General features: G+C 45.7%; 2 protein-coding genes across 3 annotated transcripts in view; one reads left to right on the top strand and one right to left on the bottom strand.

Moving 5' to 3' along the window:
* The window catches only part of DNAH11 (dynein axonemal heavy chain 11), a 319,948-nt gene extending 305,480 nt beyond the window's left edge, over positions 1–14,468 (top strand). Inside the window, exons 77-82 of the mRNA XM_082693790.1 lie at positions 5,122–5,364; positions 8,190–8,372; positions 8,453–8,568; positions 12,705–12,817; positions 13,219–13,359; positions 14,010–14,468. Coding sequence (XP_082549916.1) covers positions 5,122–5,364; positions 8,190–8,372; positions 8,453–8,568; positions 12,705–12,817; positions 13,219–13,359; positions 14,010–14,257 — 1,044 coding nt within the window. The 3' untranslated portion in view covers positions 14,258–14,468. The remainder of the gene's footprint in view (positions 1–5,121; positions 5,365–8,189; positions 8,373–8,452; positions 8,569–12,704; positions 12,818–13,218; positions 13,360–14,009) is intronic.
* The window catches only part of CDCA7L (cell division cycle associated 7 like), a 46,751-nt gene continuing 41,315 nt past the window's right edge, over positions 13,920–19,355 (bottom strand). Inside the window, exons 5-10 of one of the 2 annotated variants that reach the window (XM_082693787.1) lie at positions 18,833–18,904; positions 18,521–18,715; positions 17,528–17,653; positions 16,550–16,699; positions 15,573–15,709; positions 13,920–15,109 (exon numbers count right to left, since the gene is read on the bottom strand). In XM_082693787.1, coding sequence (XP_082549913.1) covers positions 15,079–15,109; positions 15,573–15,709; positions 16,550–16,699; positions 17,528–17,653; positions 18,521–18,715; positions 18,833–18,904 — 711 coding nt within the window. In that variant the 3' untranslated portion in view covers positions 13,920–15,078. The remainder of the gene's footprint in view (positions 15,110–15,572; positions 15,710–16,549; positions 16,700–17,527; positions 17,654–18,520; positions 18,716–18,832; positions 18,905–19,355) is intronic. The other variant, XM_082693788.1, reaches the window with a different exon arrangement.

Genomic DNA, 19,355 nt, shown 5'->3' with positions numbered 1-19,355 from the left:
TTTGTGCAGTGGGTGCCCAGGGGGCTGCCGTGAACAAAACCGGGCAATCCGGGAGCTCTAGGTTCTGGTTCTGCCACTAACTTGCTGTCCAGCTTTGTGCAGGACCTCCTTGTGCCTCAGTTTATTGATTTACAAAATGAGGGTACTGTCTAGAAAACCACTCCAGTACCTGTCAGCTCTGAAGACCTCATGATGATAGAATTTACCCTTGAGTAATTTCTGAAAATCCCTTACAGCACTTTGGGGTCATGGCATTTTTTACTCAAAAGGCAAAGGGCAAATGCATGTGTTTAGGTTCAGACTGAGCTGGGGGCTAAACTAGGCAGGACTCCTTGGAGAGGCAGCATAAGAGGTGGGGCTTTTATTAAATGCCAGAAAGCAAAATGTAAGAAGGACCATAGTCCTCCAGAGTCAGGCGAGATGCTGGCTTTCCCAGTGCCTAATAATTGCGCCTGACACTGATTTCTGTAAAAATAACTTCAAATCCTTGATGATTTGGGGGGGGGGCATCATGCGGAGTCTCATTCTCTTTGAGCACAATGCCATTAATTTTTTCAAATAACTTTATTGAGACAAATTCAAAGAGAAGTTTACCAATTCCACTTGGACAATCCAAAGGCTTTAGGCATATTCACAGCTGTGCCGCCACCACAGTCTGTTTTAGACACCTCGTCACCCCCCACAGAAAACCCTTTACCCATTAGGAGTCACTCGCCATGCTCTCCCCGACTCCCCAGCCCCAGGCAACTACTTACTCATCTACTTTTTGTCTCTGGGTTTGCCTGTTCTGGATATTTTATGTAAATAGAATGATACACAGCCTTCTGTATTTGCTACCTTTCTCTTAATGTAATGTTTTCAAGGTTCACCTATGCTATAGTATATGTCATTGTTTCCTTTTTATGGCCAAATCATATTCCATTGTATGCACCATTTTCTTTATGCATTCATCAGCTGATGGGCATTTGGGTTGTTTCTGTTTTTTGGCTATTAGCAGTAATGCTGCTAATGAACATTTATGAACAGGCATTTGTGTGGAAATACATTTGCATTTCCTTTGGGTGTATACCTAGGAATGAAATTGTTGGATCATAAGGTAACTCTGTTTAACATTTTAAGGAACTGCCATATGATTTTTCCAAAGTGGATGCACCATTTTATATCCCCACCAGCAGCGTATCAGGTTCTACACTCTCCACTTCTCTGCTGACACTCTTGTTATCCTTTTTTTTTTTTTTTTTTCCTTAAGCCATCCTGGTAGGTATGAAGTGGTACCTTGTTGTGGTTTTGGTTGGCATTCCTCTAGACACTAACCATGCTGAGCATCTTTTCATGTGCTTATTGGCAATTCATTAGTCTTCTTTGGAGAAATGTCTCTTTAGAATTATTGACTCTTTTTGAGGAGTAACAATAACCTCCTCAAATAACCTCCCCCAAAGGTCCATATGCAGAGCGCTCTACTCTTCTGGCCTTATCACCAAGCAGCAGATTTTCATAAAAGCCTTGGGTAGGAAAGGAACCAGGATTCACAGAGCTCCTTGAGCACATGGAAACCTTTACAGTTTTCTTTCTTTTTTTTAATTTAATTTTTTTCAGTGTTCCAAGATTCATTGTTTATGCACCACACCCAGTGCTCCATGCAATACATGTCCTCCTTAATACCTACCACACCAGGCTCACCCTAACCTCCAACCCTCACCCCTCCCCTCCAAAACTCTGTTTGTTTCTCAGAGTCCACAGTCTCTCATGGTTTGGTTCCCCCTCCAATTTCCCCCAACTCACTTTTCCTTTCCTTCTCCTAATGTCCTCCATGTTATTCCTTATCCTCCACTATGAGTGAAACCATATGATAATTGACTGTCTCTGCTTGACTTATTTCACTCAGCATAATCTCCTCCGGTCCCACCCATGTTGATAAAAAAGTTGGGTATTCATCCTTTCTGATGGAGGCACAATACTCCTTGCATATATGGACCACATCTTCCTTAGTCATTCGTCTGTTGAAGGGCATCTTGGTTCTTTCCACAGTTTGGCAACTGTGGCCATTGCTGCTATGAATATTTGGGTACAGATGGCCCTTCTTTTCACTATGTCCCTTTACAGTTTTCTTAAAGGAGAAAGAGAACAGGTAAACACCTACATGAACAAAGACTCATTTTTCGAACTTTGCCTGTTTGACATCACAGTAGGAATGTACAGTGGAACATTCCTCAGGTTGTGTTTCCTCCCAGAAAATCAGAATATGTTTGAAATAATCATGTCTATTCCCAGGACACAGAAAAGACCCAAACTAACATCAAAGCCTACTTACATGCTTAGCTGTTTGCATATATGGTCTTTAAATTCCCAGTCATGATCATTAGGTTGCTAGTAAGAGTGATATTTCACTGATGAGACTGAAACCCAGATAAACTGTCATATTTTAAGGCCTCCAGCCACCAACCCACTCAGGGATGGGAACTGCACCATGTCTGGCTGACCAGAAACCTCAAGCCTTTGCCTTTCCGTTGTGGTTTTCTTGTGTTTTGCTCATTAACGAACATATAAAAGCACTCTTCCCGTGTTTGTAAAAAGACTGCTTAACTGTCTCTCCAGAAAGTACAGACCATTTGCGTTCCCACCAGCACTATAGGAGCAGGCCCTCCTTGCTCCTTCTAGTCCCCATGGCGTTTTAACATTTCTAAGCAGTTCCAATTCTTGGTTTCTTTGCTTGAAACTCTGTTTCTAACTTTCTGTCTTTCATGGAAGGACAATTTAACTGGCTTTTAAGATTTCTTTCAACAGTCTAGTGAGCCCTTACAGGGAAGATCAAGTCCTTGTTTGCAGGGACCAAAGTCTGGTTTGTATATATGTATTCTAATTTCTGGTTTCATTATTTGTATTTTGTGCCCATATCTCTGTTTTGAATAAATTATCTCATAGACTAATAATACAAGTTAAAATCTCCCCCACAGTTTTGTTTCGGTCACCTTGAACAGGTGAGATTGAAATGGATTATTCTTAGGGACCCTGGTGGCTCAGGCAGTTAATTAAGCATCTGCCTTAAGGTCATGATCCCAGGGTCCTGGAATCGAGCCCCGCATCGGGCCCTCTACTCGGCAGGGAGCCCGTTTCTCCCTCTCTCTCCCTCTGCCCTTCCCTCTGCTTGTGCGTGTGTGCACTGCCTCTCAAATAAATACGTGAAATATTTAAAGAAAAAAGAAATGGATTAGTCTGATTTCTAAAAATGAAGTGCTAGAAAGTGCAGATAAATGAGTGAAATAAACCATGCTAACAGATACTGGCGGGGAGATGGTCCAAGTTGCTCCTGTTTCTCACGAAATGAAAGAGTAGCTTAACTTGGAACTCTTCCTAGTGCAGAACAAGTGCCAACTCCAATATTTAAAACGCCTTCTGGAGTTCACAGCCACCAGTGAGCATCGTCAGTAAGGACACAGGCCCTCCGGGAAACTGGCGATGGCAGGTCTGAGAACGAACAAGCTGTCAGTACTCACAGCTGACCTGGTTGTGTAGAAAATCACTTCCTTTGTCCCCATCAGACTTGGAGTTTCTTAAGAACTAGAATAGATGAAACTTTTATACTCCAGAGGCTTGTTAGGCTACACTAGGTGGTGAGTACCTAGTATCCAGTAACAATCTGCAAATACCTACTTTGTCTCCGGGTGAGAGAGAGGGGACCAGTGGCATAACACACACAATTAGAGGAACCCCAATTTCAGAAAATGATTTAGAAAATCCAGGCATAAAGGAGCTACATTCGGTAAGTGATTTTTAAAGTGTCCCACTGGGGGCGCCTAGGTGGCTCAGTGGGTTAAGCCAATGCCTTTGGCTCAGGTCACGATCTCAGGGTCCTGGGATTGAGTCCCGCATCAGGCTCTCTGCTCAGCAGGGAGCCTGCTTCCCTCTCTCTCTCTGCCTGCCTCTCCATCTACTTGTGATTTCTCTCTGTCAAATAAATAAATAAAATATTTTAAAAAATTGTTAAAGTATCCCACTGTCCATTTAAGCACATCGAGACAGAATTTATAGCAAGAGAGATTGGGAAAATGGAAGAGGAGGTTATGGCCCCTGGGAACTAAAAAACAATTGAGAAAAGATTTGAGATGATGCTGAGTGATCCAGAAAATTCTAAGCACTTGACTGAGTTTATGTTTGGTGAGAGGACCAGGTGCATAAATTGTTTTGCTATGTTTTGAGGAACCGTGTTCACATGTCCAGGTTTGGTGCTGCTCTTCATTGCCTTTGTTAAGAACCTTCCTCTACATGGAATGTCTACCCACTGCCCCCGCCTTAATGAAGTAGATGGGCATGATCAATGCCTCATCATGCCAGCCTTCTGTTCATTAGGCACCTGTGCCTCATTCAGTGAGCACCAGTATGTGCCAGCAGCGGTCCCAGGGTCTGTGGACCCTGGGATGAGCAACACGGGCTCTGTCCCGAGTAGCTCAAAGGTAAAGAGGCAGCACTGATAGGATTCTCTATATATTCTGCCTTGTACAATGTTACATACACACAGTCCTGTTTTTCAGTATATGTACATGGAACTGTGTTTATAACATGTGTATGTATCACATATCAAATAATTCGAAGCCCTATTGTGAAAAAGTATGTACATTTGGAAAGCAAAGCCTAGAGAGTCATAGAAAGTGTGTGCAGAATGAAGATGTAAATCAGGCCTCTTGCCTGGGGGGTGGCGGTGGGGGATTACTCTGAGTCTCAGTTTCTCTCTGCAGAATGTTTGCAGAGGTTTGGGACAGTCACTGACGGGGAGCACGTGATGGGGTGATCACGCAGTAGATGGGTCAGAACCCAGTTGGCCTTTCGTGTGCATGGATCCTGTTGCCCCAAGCAAACTGCAGACTCCATCTTCTGGGGGCAAGGATTCACGTGTGTTCCTTGGACTACCCCCTTCCCCCCGCCCCCACCAGAGGTCAGCCTGGTGCCCTCCATGGGGCAAAAAGATGGGTTACAAAAGCATCATGAAACATTTTAGAGAGCCTGCACCCCATGCAGCATTGCGCTGGACATTCCTACCCAGCATGTTCTCAAAGTGTCTTAGGATGCTAAGAGTGATTTCCTTTTAGACTTGTCATAACGGACTTTTCCCCTTTGTGGCTGAAGATTGAAGAGGAGTTCATGCTGGCACCGGGATTTGCAGCCCCACCTAACCTAGATTACTCAGGCTACCATCAGTACATAGAGGAGAAGCTGCCTCCAGAAAGCCCAGCACTGTACGGCCTCCATGCAAACGCTGAGCTAGAACTCCTGACAGTGATGTCCAACACGCTCTTCAGAACGTTGCTGGAGCTGCAGCCCAGGAATGCGCTCATCAGTGAGGAGCTGGGGCAGTCCGCGGAAGAGAAGGTAGGCGGTCTGTTTTCTGTTGCGCTGTAACATGTAACATGTTCACAGTGAGTGATCTAAGTGTACCACTCGATGGCTTTTTCCCTTTCCATAGACCCATATAATCACCACCCAGGTGAAAATTCTTAACATTTCCAACACTTGGGTTCAGTCTATCCCTCTGCCTCTGCCCAAACCTGACCTCTATCAGCATAGACGAGCTTTGCCTCTGTTTCTTTGTCAAATGGATGCGTTCCTTCAGTACGTCCTGGTGCACATGCAGCCCCTCTCACTCCATGTTACATTTACGAGATTCGTCTGTATTGTTGCGTGGACCAGTGACTCAATTTTGTCTAGTATTCTATTGTACGTGTATATAGTTCATGCTTTAATTCATTCTATAGTAGATGGATGTTTGGGTTATTTCTAGTCTTTCACTGTTTTGACTTATCACAGCCATGAACATTCTTGGAGTCTTTTGTCAACTGGTACAGGCAACTCCCAGAGGTGTTCTCCAATATTCCTCACCCCCTTTCCTCAGAAGTGGAGTGGCTGGATTGTGGGATGTAATGTGTAGCTTCAGTAGATATTCCCAAACAGTTTTGAGAAGTGTTTGTACCACTTACACTCCCGCCAGCAGTGTGCACATTTCATTTGCTCTCCATCCTTGGGGTTGTGTTAGCAGTACTAATTCATTCTGGTTTTAACTCTGCATTCCTAGTCAAGGACTAAGGCTGAGCATTTTTTCCTATGACCTTGGTCATCTAGATGTAATCTTATATGAAGTGCCTGTTCCAGCTGCTCGCCCATTTCTTTGTTGTCATTGTTTTTCTCACAGATTTGTAAGGACTCTATTCTCATTGTACATTCTTTGTCAGATGGCTGTATTGCAAACATCTCCAAATCTGTGACTTGCCTTTCACGCTGTGTTTTTGGCTCTGTCATTTTGTTATGGTGTCTATTTTACATTATCTTGGGAGATTGGCATTATTTCTTTTTTCTTTTGGCATTATTCTTTTGAAGGTATGTATTATCCTAGAACAACAGGGATGAGAAACAGACATCAAGTCTTATTTGGTTTTACATTTAGTTTATTTTCCCCCCAGATAAATTAGCCCTCATTTCCCTCACAATTTAATCAGGATTCGACTGACAAGGATTCAGGTTGTTGGAACACACTAACCATCAGATTTAATTATAGTGAGATCTGAGGAATTTTCATATTATTTCTTGAAATAGGGCCATTTGCTGAGGCCCTTGGTTGTCATTTAGAGGCTTTAGAATTTGTTGTGGGGTGTTTTATTCTATATACTAACATTTTCCTTGTATGATTGTTAAACCTCTTTGTTTGTTTGTTTTAAGATTTTCTTTATTTATTTGATAGAGATCACAGGCAAAGAGGCAGGAAGGTGACAGGAGGAAGAGGGGGAAGGGGGAAGCAGGCTCCCTGCTGAGCAGAGAGCCTGATGTGGGGCTCCATCCCAGGACCCTGGGATCATGACCCGAGCTGAAGGCAGAGGCTTTAACCCACTGAGCCACCCAGGCACCCCTGTCATTATGTTTTGTTTTTTAAGATAAAAAAGGAAACGTTCATCCATTTGGAAAAAGCTTTCTATTTTTTCTATTAATAGAAGCAGAGAGATGGATGAAGTCTTCATTTAGTTTTGGGGCTTTGATCTTTCCAACAAAGAAGCCATCTATTAAACCAGAAACTGCGAAGCAAATAATCTGTAGATGCCTCAACACAGTGAACAGGCAAACAGATTGTGGCAATGACTCTTTTGGATGCTTACTATATGCTAGGCAGTAAAGGACGTGCTTTACAAATAAGCCACTTAATAGCTTCAAGTAGTATCAGGATCCCTATTCCAGACTTAAGTTTAGGGGACTTGTCAGACTGCTAGAAAGGGACAATGAAGGAAACCAAACTCTAGCTAATTCCAAAAGCCATTCTTTTACCTAACCTGCCTACTATACTGTTTCATTCTTTCTAAAGATGCTGCAGGTGAGTTTAAGATTTCAGGACCTGAAAAATAACCTGCCAGGGTGCTAAAGCAATTTGGGATTAGGCTTCCAGAACCACAGTCAGTAGTGCAAGAAAGCAAGGAAAGAGTGAAAGCTGCCTGAGGCTGAAGACAGGCAGTACTCGTAAATCTTTTGTCCATTTTAGGTATTCGTTGGTTTTCCCCAGTCCAGGAAAAGATGAGAAAAAATATGTACATTGAAGTACTACATACATTTTCACATCTTTAATTTATAAATCTTTTATTTCTTCAAGGCAGTAATTAAAGAAGACAGAGAGACTCCCTTGGTATTAGAAATGTGGATCCAAATTGCCCCTAAAATTTTAGGCTATGTCAGTTGGGAGGGCCACATCATAGACTCACCAGAATTAGCTCAAGCCTAAAGGGCATTTTTGGTTCATGTGACTTTTCAAATTTTTTTTTTTCTTTTTTAATTAGCAGAACATTACCAAATATAGTACCTAAATGTTGGGATTCTACTTCCTCTGATTCCATCTTTGCATACCAGTGAAACATAGATGATGATGACAGTTCTTCAATTCCTTAAACGCTGACAGCAAATAAACTGCAGACAAAAAGTAGCTCCTTTCCGGTGGGATCCGCAGAAGGGGAGGGGCTGCCTTGATGCAGAAGTAGTTGAGCTCGTCCATAGTGCATGTCCGCCCATATCCAGGGAGTAGTGGGTCTCTCTTAAATGCGTTAGCAGGCATCTTTGGGAGTGCTGGAATATATTCTGGGACTTCTTTGAAATGTCAAGGGCATGGTTCCTGTGACTAAAAATGAAACACAGAGGAGCTAAATCTTGTGTGTTAATGATTTAAGGTTAGGAATATCTTGGATGACATTTTGGAGAAACTTCCAGAAGAGTTCAACATGGCGGAGATAATGCAAAAAAGCTCCAACAGAAGCCCCTATGTTCTTGTTTGCTTCCAAGAGTGTGAAAGGATGAATATTCTCCTGCAGGAAATCCGTGTGTCGCTTCAACAGTTAGACCTTGGTTGCAAGGTAAGTTTACAAGTTTAAAAGCAGTCAGTTTGAAATCTAACTGAAGACACTGACTGTGTGGCCTCTCTTCTCCGTGCCAGGGGGAGCTGCCATTCTCTCCTGAGATGGAAGCCCAGCAGTCCCAGCTGAGTTACGACACCGTCCCAGACACTTGGAGCAGACTGGCTTATCCATCCACGTATGGCCTGGCGCAGTGGTGAGTTGCCCCTCCCAGGCCCCCGGCCAGTATTTGCCTGGCTGCTGGCTCGGTGTTCTCAGTTCCTGTCGCGTTGGAGCAGCTATGAAGAGTGTACTTAGTGAATTTACTGGCCTGTGGTCGTGCAAACAGAGCGCCACCACTTTCACTGGAGTCTTTTCCATGTGTTGCTTTAAAGGCAAAGATCAGTGAAAAGTTAGGGTCAAAGCGAGTCACATGCTGCCCCTTCCTTAGTTGTTGTTTGATCTTGGACAAAATACCTGATCTTCCTAGTATCTGTTTATCATCAGGAAAATGCAGGCAACCATTCCTTCATTATTATTTAAATGGCCATGGGAGGCAACTTGAGTTTGCTTTCCTGTTATTTCATATGCTTATTTACGAAGGTAGTGATTACCAATGCCATCTCATAGCTAACTTTGAAAAGATTATAGTAGAGGGGCGCCTGGGTGGCTCAGTAGGTTCAGTGGCTGCCTTTGGCTCAGGTCAAGATCCCAGCGTCATGGGATCCAGTCCCACATCGGGCTTCTTGCTTCTCCACCTGTTCTGCCTGCTGCTCTCCCTGCTTATGTTCTCTCTCTCTGGCATATAAATGAATGAAATCTTTTTAAAAACAACAACAATGAAAAAGGTTCTGGTTGAGTATACAGGAAAGCTGACCGCTTGGGTGTATGGTTGTGAGTGCAGAGCTGTTCCAGATTCCAGGACCAAAATTCACAGTTCCCTGATGGCCAGTGCTCTCTCCAACTGCTCCTTGGCTTTTGTAGTCAACATAGGAAGTTTCAAAGATTCTCTCTATTCCTGTATTCTCCAGTACCAGAATTTTTTTTCTTCCTTTCCCATCTTTTTTCCATGAACCAGAATGCTACTCCGAGCCTTAAACTGGAAAGTTCCATCAGAATTCCACATGAGGGGCACCTGGCTGGCTTGGTTGATAGAGCATGCAACTTTTGGATTGTGAGTTCAAGCCTCATGTTGGGCATAGAGATTACTTAAAAAAACAGAATCTTTAGAAAAATTTTCAAATGACCGCACCTTAGAACTGCCATCCAGGCAGCCAGATGTTGGCTGTGTGGGCTGTGTGCAAACATAACGGAAGGGGCAATGTGGAAGGGACACAGATGACAGCAAATAACCATGGTGGGGGAAGAGTGAACAGAGCTATTCACTGGATTTCTGTGAACGCGATGGATGTCCCAAATCAGATTTTGTATTTCCAATTAAAAATATTTATATTACACTTAAGTTTTATAATAATGGTAATTTTTGGAGTCAATTCCATCTTATTTTGTGCTTTCTGATTTCTGTATTTCTCATTTATTCCAATTTTTTTCCAGCTTCTGTCAGTTTGTCTGGGTTCCTTTCCCCTCCCCTGACTTTTCCTTTATTAAAGTAGGCTCCATGCCCAGTGTGGAGCCCGATGTGGGTCTTGAACTCAGGACCCTGAGATAAAGACCAGAGCAGGTATCGAGAGTCAGATGTCCAACTGAGTCACCCAGGTGCCCCCTAATAGTTTCCTTTATTCCATATTTATCCCTGTACAGTTCCTGTTATTTTTTTTTTTAAAGATTTTATTTATTTATTTGACAGACAAAGATCACAAGTAGGCAGAGAGGCAGGCAGAGAGAGAGGGGAGGAAGCAGGCTCCCTTCAGAGCAAAGAGCCTGATGCAGGGCTTGATCCCAGGGTCCTGGGATCATGACCTGAGCAGAAGGCATAGGCTTTAACCCACTGAGTCACCCAGGTGCCCCAGTTCCTGTTATTTTAGCAGAGACACTTTACACTGTAACCTACACACTTGATTTTTCTAACACAACGTAAAGTCAACACTTTTAACCTCCCTCTGAACATCAGCCTCTTCTGGTCTGCACCTGTAATTCAACCTTACTTTAAACCATAGTATTTGTGTTTTGTTTTTAGTCAATTATTTTCACTTTAGCAACATACATTGATTTCTTTGTTCATTGTTGCTTTTTATATCTCATTCTGGGCTCCTTTGTTCTGGGTCCTCTTACCTGCTAAAGGACAAGATATACAACAGGGCTTTCAGCTTATGTGGTGGGGAGTAAACAGGGCTCTTTGTGTGTCTGAATTTTCTTCACTCTTGCTCCATAGTTTACCTACATGTACAATTCTAGGATACCATGATTTTCTCTCAGCCCTGTGGTTTGGTAACTCCATTGTTTGCTGGCATTTATTATAACCAATGAGACTGTAAATGTACCTGTCATCACTTCACAGCTAATCTCTTTTCTCTGGGACATTTTTCACATTTTTCTCATCTTTGACGTTCTGCAACTTTACTCCTTTATTTAGGTGTGGACTTTTTAAAACATATCCCCATTAGTACCGAATGGTTGTAAATGTATAGGTTTGTCTGCCTGTTGCCTCCACTCTGAAAAATTCTTAGCACTCTCCCAACACTGCCTTCCCCCGTTGTCTTCATTGTATTTACCTACCTGAAATCTTCTATTTTCAATCTGTTGTCTTGTTCTGCTGTACCCTGGTTGATTTCATTGGTCTGGTGGGGTGGGGAGGACTCCATTTTTTCCAGTTTATTGTCTTTCCCCTTGCCCTTTAACATTTCATTGTCCAAAATCAATTTTTAATTCCATGTTCTTTATATGGGGGCAGGGGAAGTATCAGTCTTGGTTTCATAAATTCCTGTTTTTGTGACTATTACTCTAGTTTCTTAGGAGTTTAAACCTATCAAAGAGTCTTTTTTTCCCCCCAGATTCTTCTTATGTTTATTTGCTAGGTTATCAACCTTCTTGTTTGTTGGATTTGGTACAAGATTTTTATGCCATATAATCAGTTGTCTTTATATTCAAATGACAGGCTGGCTGGTTATAAAAAAAAAAATTAACCTTATTATTGTGGGGCGGCTTTGTAGGCAGCACAGCATTCTCTGATCAAATGCTGCTGTGGGGGTGTCTGCAGAAGACTCAGAGAAGGGAAAAAAGACTGTTTCCCTGGGAGGATTCCGTCTTCAGTCAGTATTAAGCTGTATCTTAGTATTGATTATTCATTGCCTAATTTTCCTGAAACACGGCATGTCCAACTTCAGAGTCAAATTTGTAATTGAGAAAAACTCAAATTTCCTAGAACTGTTTCCAATCTTTTTCCCATTTCATTTAAAAATGCTTACTCTGAACTCTTTCTACTTAATGTCCTTTTTCTACCTTCCAAATCTTAATCCTACTTGAACAAGCAATCATTTTTCTTTAAAAACCTACTGTAAATTGGCTACAATGCCTATCCCCTTGTGGTAACATTTTTAGATGGAAAGTCTTTTCTTTTCCTATCTCTTCCTGGTCTTCACTCTCCTGTCTTCAGGTAGGTTTTCCCTACAGCAGCTATTTGAAAGAATTTAAATTGGGCAGGACAAGGGCCATGTTCTAAGAGCAGGGATTTTCCTGGCAGTGACCCAGGTTTCTCCGTGAACATCATCCCTGCTGCTTTTGCAACCCTTAACCCAACCAGGTCCCAGAAAACTTGGGAGCTAGCCTGGGTGCCCCGCCCCCTTGGGGAACTGCCTGCTGGCTCTGATCTTGGCGCTGTCTTCCATCTCTTACCCCTGCTCCATCTTCCCTTTCTTTCGGACAGCCCTCAATTTTACGTTTTAAAGCTTGATGTGTTTGATTTTATCAGAGAGTCATTTTCCTGTAGCCTCCCTTGCGTAATTGTTGTGCTGATGAGTTCAAAACCTGGGTAAAACCATCACTTTCTCACAGGCAGGTAGAGGCTGGGAGGTGCTGTTTCTCTTCATTACCTGTCTTCCCTTCTTCAGGCGACAACTGTTAGTGGGAAGACCACAGTCACAGCGGTACTGTCCCTGCCCTTCCCAAATCCTGTACACAGTCTACCTATGTGAGATCACCACCCATCCCTAAAGTCACTCAGTAGGTTGACATGAATTTTCCACATTCCCATGTTTCCTGTCCCTCATGGTAATAGTTACAGAATTTCAACAGGAAACAAAATCGAGCTTTTTATAGGAACAGTGTTTTGCAAATCTAAGGATGTTTTTGGTTATCAGTGGTGCGTCTGTCCCATCTTCCCTTGAACCTACCTCAGCGGATTGGAAAACTCGTACTAAAGAGCACGTCTGTGTCTCCCTGCCTTGCGTTTACCAGGTTTAATGACCTCCTTTCACGGTGCCGGGAACTCGAAACCTGGACCCATGATCTTGCCCTCCCAGCTGTGGTATGGCTTTCGGGCTTCTTCAACCCAGAGTCCTTCCTAACTGGTAAGAGCTGCCGGGCCCTCTTGCCCTGCTCCCCAGGGATCACGCAGGGGCCAGCAAAGGGGCCCAGAGAGGGAGAATTCCAAGTGGAAGGACCACGTGAAATGGGACGGAGTGCACTTTAGTCAACATTTTCTGTGAAGGGCCACATGGCCTCCGTCCCAGTGGCTCCACTGTGCCCCGCCAGTGCCAAACCAGGGGACAGGTAACCACGGCGCATGGCTGTCCCAGTAAAGTTCTTCCACAAGAGCAGGGCCGGTGTCTTGCAGGCATTTGCCGGCACTGGTCTAGCACAGCCCCATGCCCCACTGAGGGCCGGGAGCGTGTCGCAGGGCGGTGGCCGTGGCCGGCTCACCAGCGGCTCCTGTGAACCTTCACACCACCTCCTCCTTATCCTCCCACAGCAATCATGCAGACCATGGCCCGAAAAAATGGGTGGCCACTGGATAAAATGAGCTTGACTGTTGATGTCACCAAGAAAACGAAGGAAGACTATGGCCATCCTCCACGGGAAGGTGCCTATCTCCACGGGCTCGTCCTGGAAGGTACGCTCCCTCGAGGAGCCCATGTAGGGCTAATACCTGGAGGCCCATTCTTAAATTTGGCTTGGCATTTGCCCTTGTTCACTCCACTCCTCAGCAGTCACTTTTCTCTAGTGCTTGCGTACCTCATTTCCTAGTTTCACAGAATTTTATACCAGGTTCTGTGTTCAAGGTCAGCCCAAGCTTAAGGCATTTAGGGTGATGGCTGTCAATTCAGCGCAGGCCTTAACTTACTCTGCGGTATTAACACGAGATGTAGATGCAGATTTAATTCAAAAATCTTAATTAAAAAAACCAACTTCACTGCTATTTTCCTACAAGACTTCTTTAAGCCCTCTCTAAAGGGGGTTAAGAGGGAATGTGCTGAATTAGAGACAGTCACACTGTTTTGAGAACAAATTCATTAGCTCTACTGTGCCTGGATTCCTGTAGAATCTGTTTTCATGCAAATTTTAGTCCTTTGGAATTTCAGTGTAGTTTTTTCAAAGGAAAGCTGAGGTGTGGAGCCCTGCTTACCACCACTCCCCATCCCCCTCTGTGGCAAGAAAGCTCCTGACAAGAAGTAACTGCCAAACCAAACATTTATTGCCTCCAACAGGAGAGGAGTGGTACCCACATGCCACATTCCTGCAACTCTTGTGTTTTCTCCGTAGGTGCCCGATGGGACACACAGTCAGGAACCATTGCAGAAGCCTGCCTCCAGGAGGTCACATCGGTGATGCCTGTCATCTTTGCCAAAGCCATCCCCGCCGACAGACAGGAAACCAAACACACGTATGAATGTCCCGTGTATAAAACCAAAATGAGGGGCTCTAACTATGTGTGGACCTTCCGGCTGAAAAGCCAAGATAAGACCACCAAGTGGGTCCTGGCCGGTGTGGCTCTGCTGCTTGAAGCATGAAAACGGGCCACAGCCAGGATGGTCACTGGGGTTCATACACGTTAATTTACTTTACTAAGAGCTACCAAACCTCCTTCCCACTTAGATAACTTTGAAGTAATGTACATGTGCCTTAATTTTGTTTAAACACCATCCTTAATAAAGTCTCCCCATCAGTGAAGGGGAATTTTAGCTCTTGCAAACATTAAACAAAATCTTTTTAAATTAAAAATGAGCCCTGACATTCTTAGTCTGGCAGCAGGTGACTCCTGAATGAAGGGGCAGCCGTTCCCGCCGGCCAGCAGGGCCCCATGGCCTCCAGTGTCGTGAAGGTGACAGTCTACTTTCTGTTCATTCAAGTTTTCATAAAAATAAAACTCTAGTACTCACAAGATCTACGAATAATTGCACTTTGTAATTTAGGGGAATATTCTTTCACAAATTCCAATGACCCAGAGAAGGGTTAACTGTGTGGTCCTGGACTAGAGGTAAAGATCAAGGCCACACAGTTAAACAGTGTCAAAGGCAAGAGCTGCTTATACAATGTTTTCTCTGAAACTTACCTGGACTTTAACTCCACCCCATTTAAACTGCTTTTTTTTTCAATCATAAGCAGGTTCTTTTAAACAATTCAATATATGTAGGGGCCTGCGGATACATGTATAGAGATTCCTCTGCTGAGCCGTCTTCCTGAGAAATCTTTTTAGACAATCTTAAAAAAAAAAAAGCATTTAGGTCTACAAAGAATTTCTGTATAAGAACACAATGGTAAGAAATCTTAGGCACAAGTGGCATGGCAGGGCCGGCCGGCGTGCTCTACGGTGAGCGGGCTGGCTCTTCTCTTAATGGTCTTCCACCAGCTGCTTCTGTAAGCTGAAAGACAGAGGGGACGGAGGCATATACAAGGTGCATCCTAGGCTCAACCCCTCATGGAGAGTGGGGAGCCCAAGCCCGGATCTTCGATGCAAGGTTGGTCCTGCCTCGTCCTGCTTCCGAGAGAGGAGACCCTGCAGGCAGGCCCCAGGAGCCCCCGGCCTCACTCCAGAACGGAGCTCTGGACTTCGGGGCTGTTTCCTCAGCACCAGAAGGTGAGCACAGCCTCCCCGGAGCACACCACCCACCGCACCCTGCTCGGCCTGCACCGTCTCTGCCGCTCCCCATTTTACACAATGAGGGGGAAACAGGCAGTGCCCAGATGAAAATTCTAGCAAAGGAGGGAACGTTCTAACAAGGCAAACAACAGTCCTGAGCTGCTGCCACGTGAGCAGACAGGGAATGGGTGGCACTCAAGCCTCTGCCGGCGCTGGGATCTCAGCCTCTGTCGTGGGACACTCACCTCTCCAGGTATTCCTTAACGTTATTGTAGCCGTAGAACTTGGCCAGGTGGATGAGGATCCCCGTGGCACAGCGGCCGTCCCGCTTCCGGCAGTAGCTGCAGTTGCAGATCCCGCGGCAGGGAGGGCACACCCAGTCCTGGAAGAACGGTGTCCCCATGACCTCTGCGCTGGGGCCCAGCCCCCCCACCGCCGCCCCTCCAGCCTAGAGTCCCATGTGCCTTCTAGGAAAGAGCACACGGTGACCCCATGGGTCTCCCTCCTCCACCTGTTTCCAAGGCCCAGACAGGCTGACCACCCAGGGTGCCGCCTGGGCAGAAACCCAACCAGCAATTGTGCAGAATCTGAGGAGGACAAAAGAGCAGTGAGACTGAGGTGTGAATTCGAGCTCTTCTACTTCCTAAACCACTTCTTCACCGGAGTTGTTTAGATTCGTCTGCCCACTGGGGACAGGACCTGTTTACCCCACATCCATAGGCCAGGGGCAAACTGAGGGCAGAGGCTCTGGAGCCAGACTGCCCAGGTTCAAGTGTATGGATCTTAACCATACTATTATCTCAAGGACCTGAGGAAAAGGGAGGGTATATACCTACTTCGCTAGGTTAAACAAACTAGCCAACCACAACAGAGAAAAAAAGCCTTAGACCAGGGGCCGGCACACCAGAAGCACTCTCCACAGTGACCTCCCTGCCCCCGAGCTTTGCCCGAGCTAACCCCGCTGCTGCAGGAGAGCACACAGGTCCACCTTCGAAATCCGAACTGAAAAAAAGCGTGGCTCTGACCCCTGCAGACATCGCCTCTGTCATACCGGCCAGCGTGCTCATTCCAGAAGGAAGCTGTACTTTTCATTTCCTCCTGCGTGCTGGGTCGTGGGGATGGCGCACTGCAGCTACCGGTCCCCAATAGGGCCCAAGGAGCCCCTCGTTCCACCTGCTTCTCTCTGCCAGTACAGTTCATCACAAGCGAACACGACTCCTACCGGGTCTAGCAGCGCGGATCTCACATCCTCCCCATAGCGATTCCTCAGGCACGGCCCGCAGAACTGTCCTCGCACACCGCCGCAGCTCTGGTTCCGACACACGGTCTTGGTGTCGATGGTCTTCTGCCTACACTGGTGGCAGGTGTTGCCCTGAGGGAGGAAGACGGGATTTAGGGGGTGATACCCACAAGGCCACATGGGGCCATGTACGCTCATCGGGGCATGAAGCAGCACGGCCTCTTTGGCACAAACCACAGCCCTGTCTAGAAGCCCGGAAGGAAGGACATGATCAGAGGGACCAGCAGAAAGCTGTGAGGCAGGGGAGGAAGAGCCCACAGATGGTGTCAGGGGCCCAGTGGCCATGAGTCTCAGGCAGCAACACGGGGCTCTGGCCTCGCTTCCGGGAATCCCGGTCTTTTCAGAATACAATTTGTTGGTGTTAAAATGCTGACAAGTAAAAACCTCTTACTACCTTAATAAGACACTGCCTCATCTAAGAAAAAAAAAAATGCATACCACCATGAAGCCTCCCTCCGAATCACTGTTTAATAAAAAATATTTAACCCATTTCCTACTGACTGAAGATACTCTGTCAAACTAGTTCCTATGGCTATATGAATCAAAAAGCACACACACACAAAAACCCCCCAGTCACCCTACAGTGTGTTTTTCCACTGTTTAAAACATGAACACTCTAAAGATTATTTAAAATGTGACTATTCTAAATGCGCTTTTCCAAACTGTATGCCTGCCTTCCCAAAGATCATATGCATCCCCCAGAGACCTTTCCCGAGAATTCCTACACCAAGGGGCTTCCCCTTCCCAGTCACAGCTGACCCTTCCTGTCAGAGGGTTCGAGAAGGCCTGGGGGTATAAGCCCAGCTATAGTTTAAAGACAATGCAAGATTTCAAATACCACTGCTTCAGACTCCCCATTAGAATCACAATCATGTGAATTATTTGTTATATATAATTTACCAGAACTTTATCATAGATTTTATCTCGAACAGTTATGGCAACATTTTCTAAGTCCTCTTCAGTGATATCCTCCACTGGCCGAAAAGATGATATTCGGTGACGCCGTCTATACCCCTGGCATTTCCCCTGTAAAACAAACCAAAGCAGAACCTGGCATAAGCTGTTTTGACTGGTTAAAAAAACACATAAAAATTTCACACTCTGAGGGCGCCTAGGTGGCTCAGGCGGTTAAGCCTCTGCCTTCAGCTCAGGTCCTCACCTCAGGGTCCTGGGATCAAGTCCCGTATGAGGCTCCCTGCTCGGTGAGGAGTCTGCTTCTCCCTCTCTGTGCCAACTCCCCGCCCCCCAGCTCATGTTTTCTCTCTCAAATAAAATCTTTAAAAAAAAAAAAAAATCATTTCTCACTCACAAAGCTCTAGACCATAATGTTAACCATGTTCCGCTTCTACTCCTTCTACTCCCCTGGCATCACTCATTACGGAGCTCCTGCCACAGGCACGGGGCCAGCTGCCTTCACGGTACGGTGATACAACAGTAAATGAGCAGCCCAGGTTTGCCCTGGCCAAGAAATCGTCAGCAGCAGCTGTAAACTCTGTGAGGACGGGCGTGAACCACAGTGAACGGCCACACCTGCAAATGGGAAGGACCTAGTTTCTCGCTCCAGACTCTGAAAACACTTAACACACCCTGTCCTAAAACTGAAAAGTGAGGAGGAAGCACTGCCCTTTCCCACCAGCAAAACCACAAGGCAGACTGGATGGGATTCTGTTGCCTCCCCGGCAGATTAAGCTGAGGGTCTTAACCCTGAGCAGCTCCTCTGCTCGGCTGAGGTGGAGGGCACTCTCCAGCCTACAGCTCAGGTGGGAGTGGGGGGTTTCGTCCCTGAGCGTGGTCCCGGGAATGCCAGAGCTGCCTGGGAACGTGATAAAGATGCCCACCCAGCAGCACGCCTGCCGGGTCAAAACCACAGCACAGGCTTAGACCAAGAATAACCTGTTTATGGTGCTCAGAAAATACCCCACTCATCGTCTTCCTTCTCCTGAAACTGTAGAACTCTTCTGCAAATTTGGCAGCTGAGACGGTGAAGTTCTCCAGGGCAAACTTCTCGGGAGGCCGTGCGCTCCGGGTTGGGTTGGTGCGCCGGGTGACCTGTCCCTCGGAGAAAGCCCGCCTCGAGGCCCTCTTCTTCTGCAAGCGAGAAGAGCACAGACCGCTGCAAGGGGAGCTGCCTTGAATAAAAACCGTCTGGCAACAGATTCCGTCTGTCAGTGCTGGCATCAGGAATTATAAAGGAGTTCTACTTACAGAAGCCGAGTTCGGGGTTCGTACTGGGAAGAAATCTGGCATAGAGTTCAGTTCCGCCAGTAGCTGAGCGAGCTGAGGGTCGGAACAAAACAGAGGACCTCACATCAGTACTGCCACACCTCGTTCATGAACACCTTATTCCCATGTCCCCAGTTTTGCCAACATGAGAAACGTGACTCAAGTAGTTCAAGTACAGTCTCAACAGTTGCTGTGTTTTTGACCTCGTATGTAAAGATTTCTACCTCCAGAGGGAAGATGCTGGATCATCATTCATAGGAATAAAATCTATACCCATTCTTTATATATAAAGGTCATCACAGCACATGATGAACGGGCGCCTGGAATGAGGTGGCTGGCTGAGGAGGTAGGACTCCTGACGGGGCCCCTGACGAGCAGCGTGACCCCTGGAACAGATCATCGTGCACAGGTCTAAGTCAAGTTTTGTCAGTTTCAGAACAAGAGGTTCAACTTGACTGTTCGGACAGTTACTTAGAGCTCAAAAAAACCTGTTTAGATTATTTTT

This window comes from Mustela nivalis (genome assembly GCF_964662115.1).
Source record: "Mustela nivalis genome assembly, chromosome: 12".
Classification (NCBI taxonomy): Eukaryota; Metazoa; Chordata; class Mammalia; order Carnivora; family Mustelidae; genus Mustela; species Mustela nivalis.
This window is presented reverse-complemented; position numbering and strand designations above follow the sequence as displayed.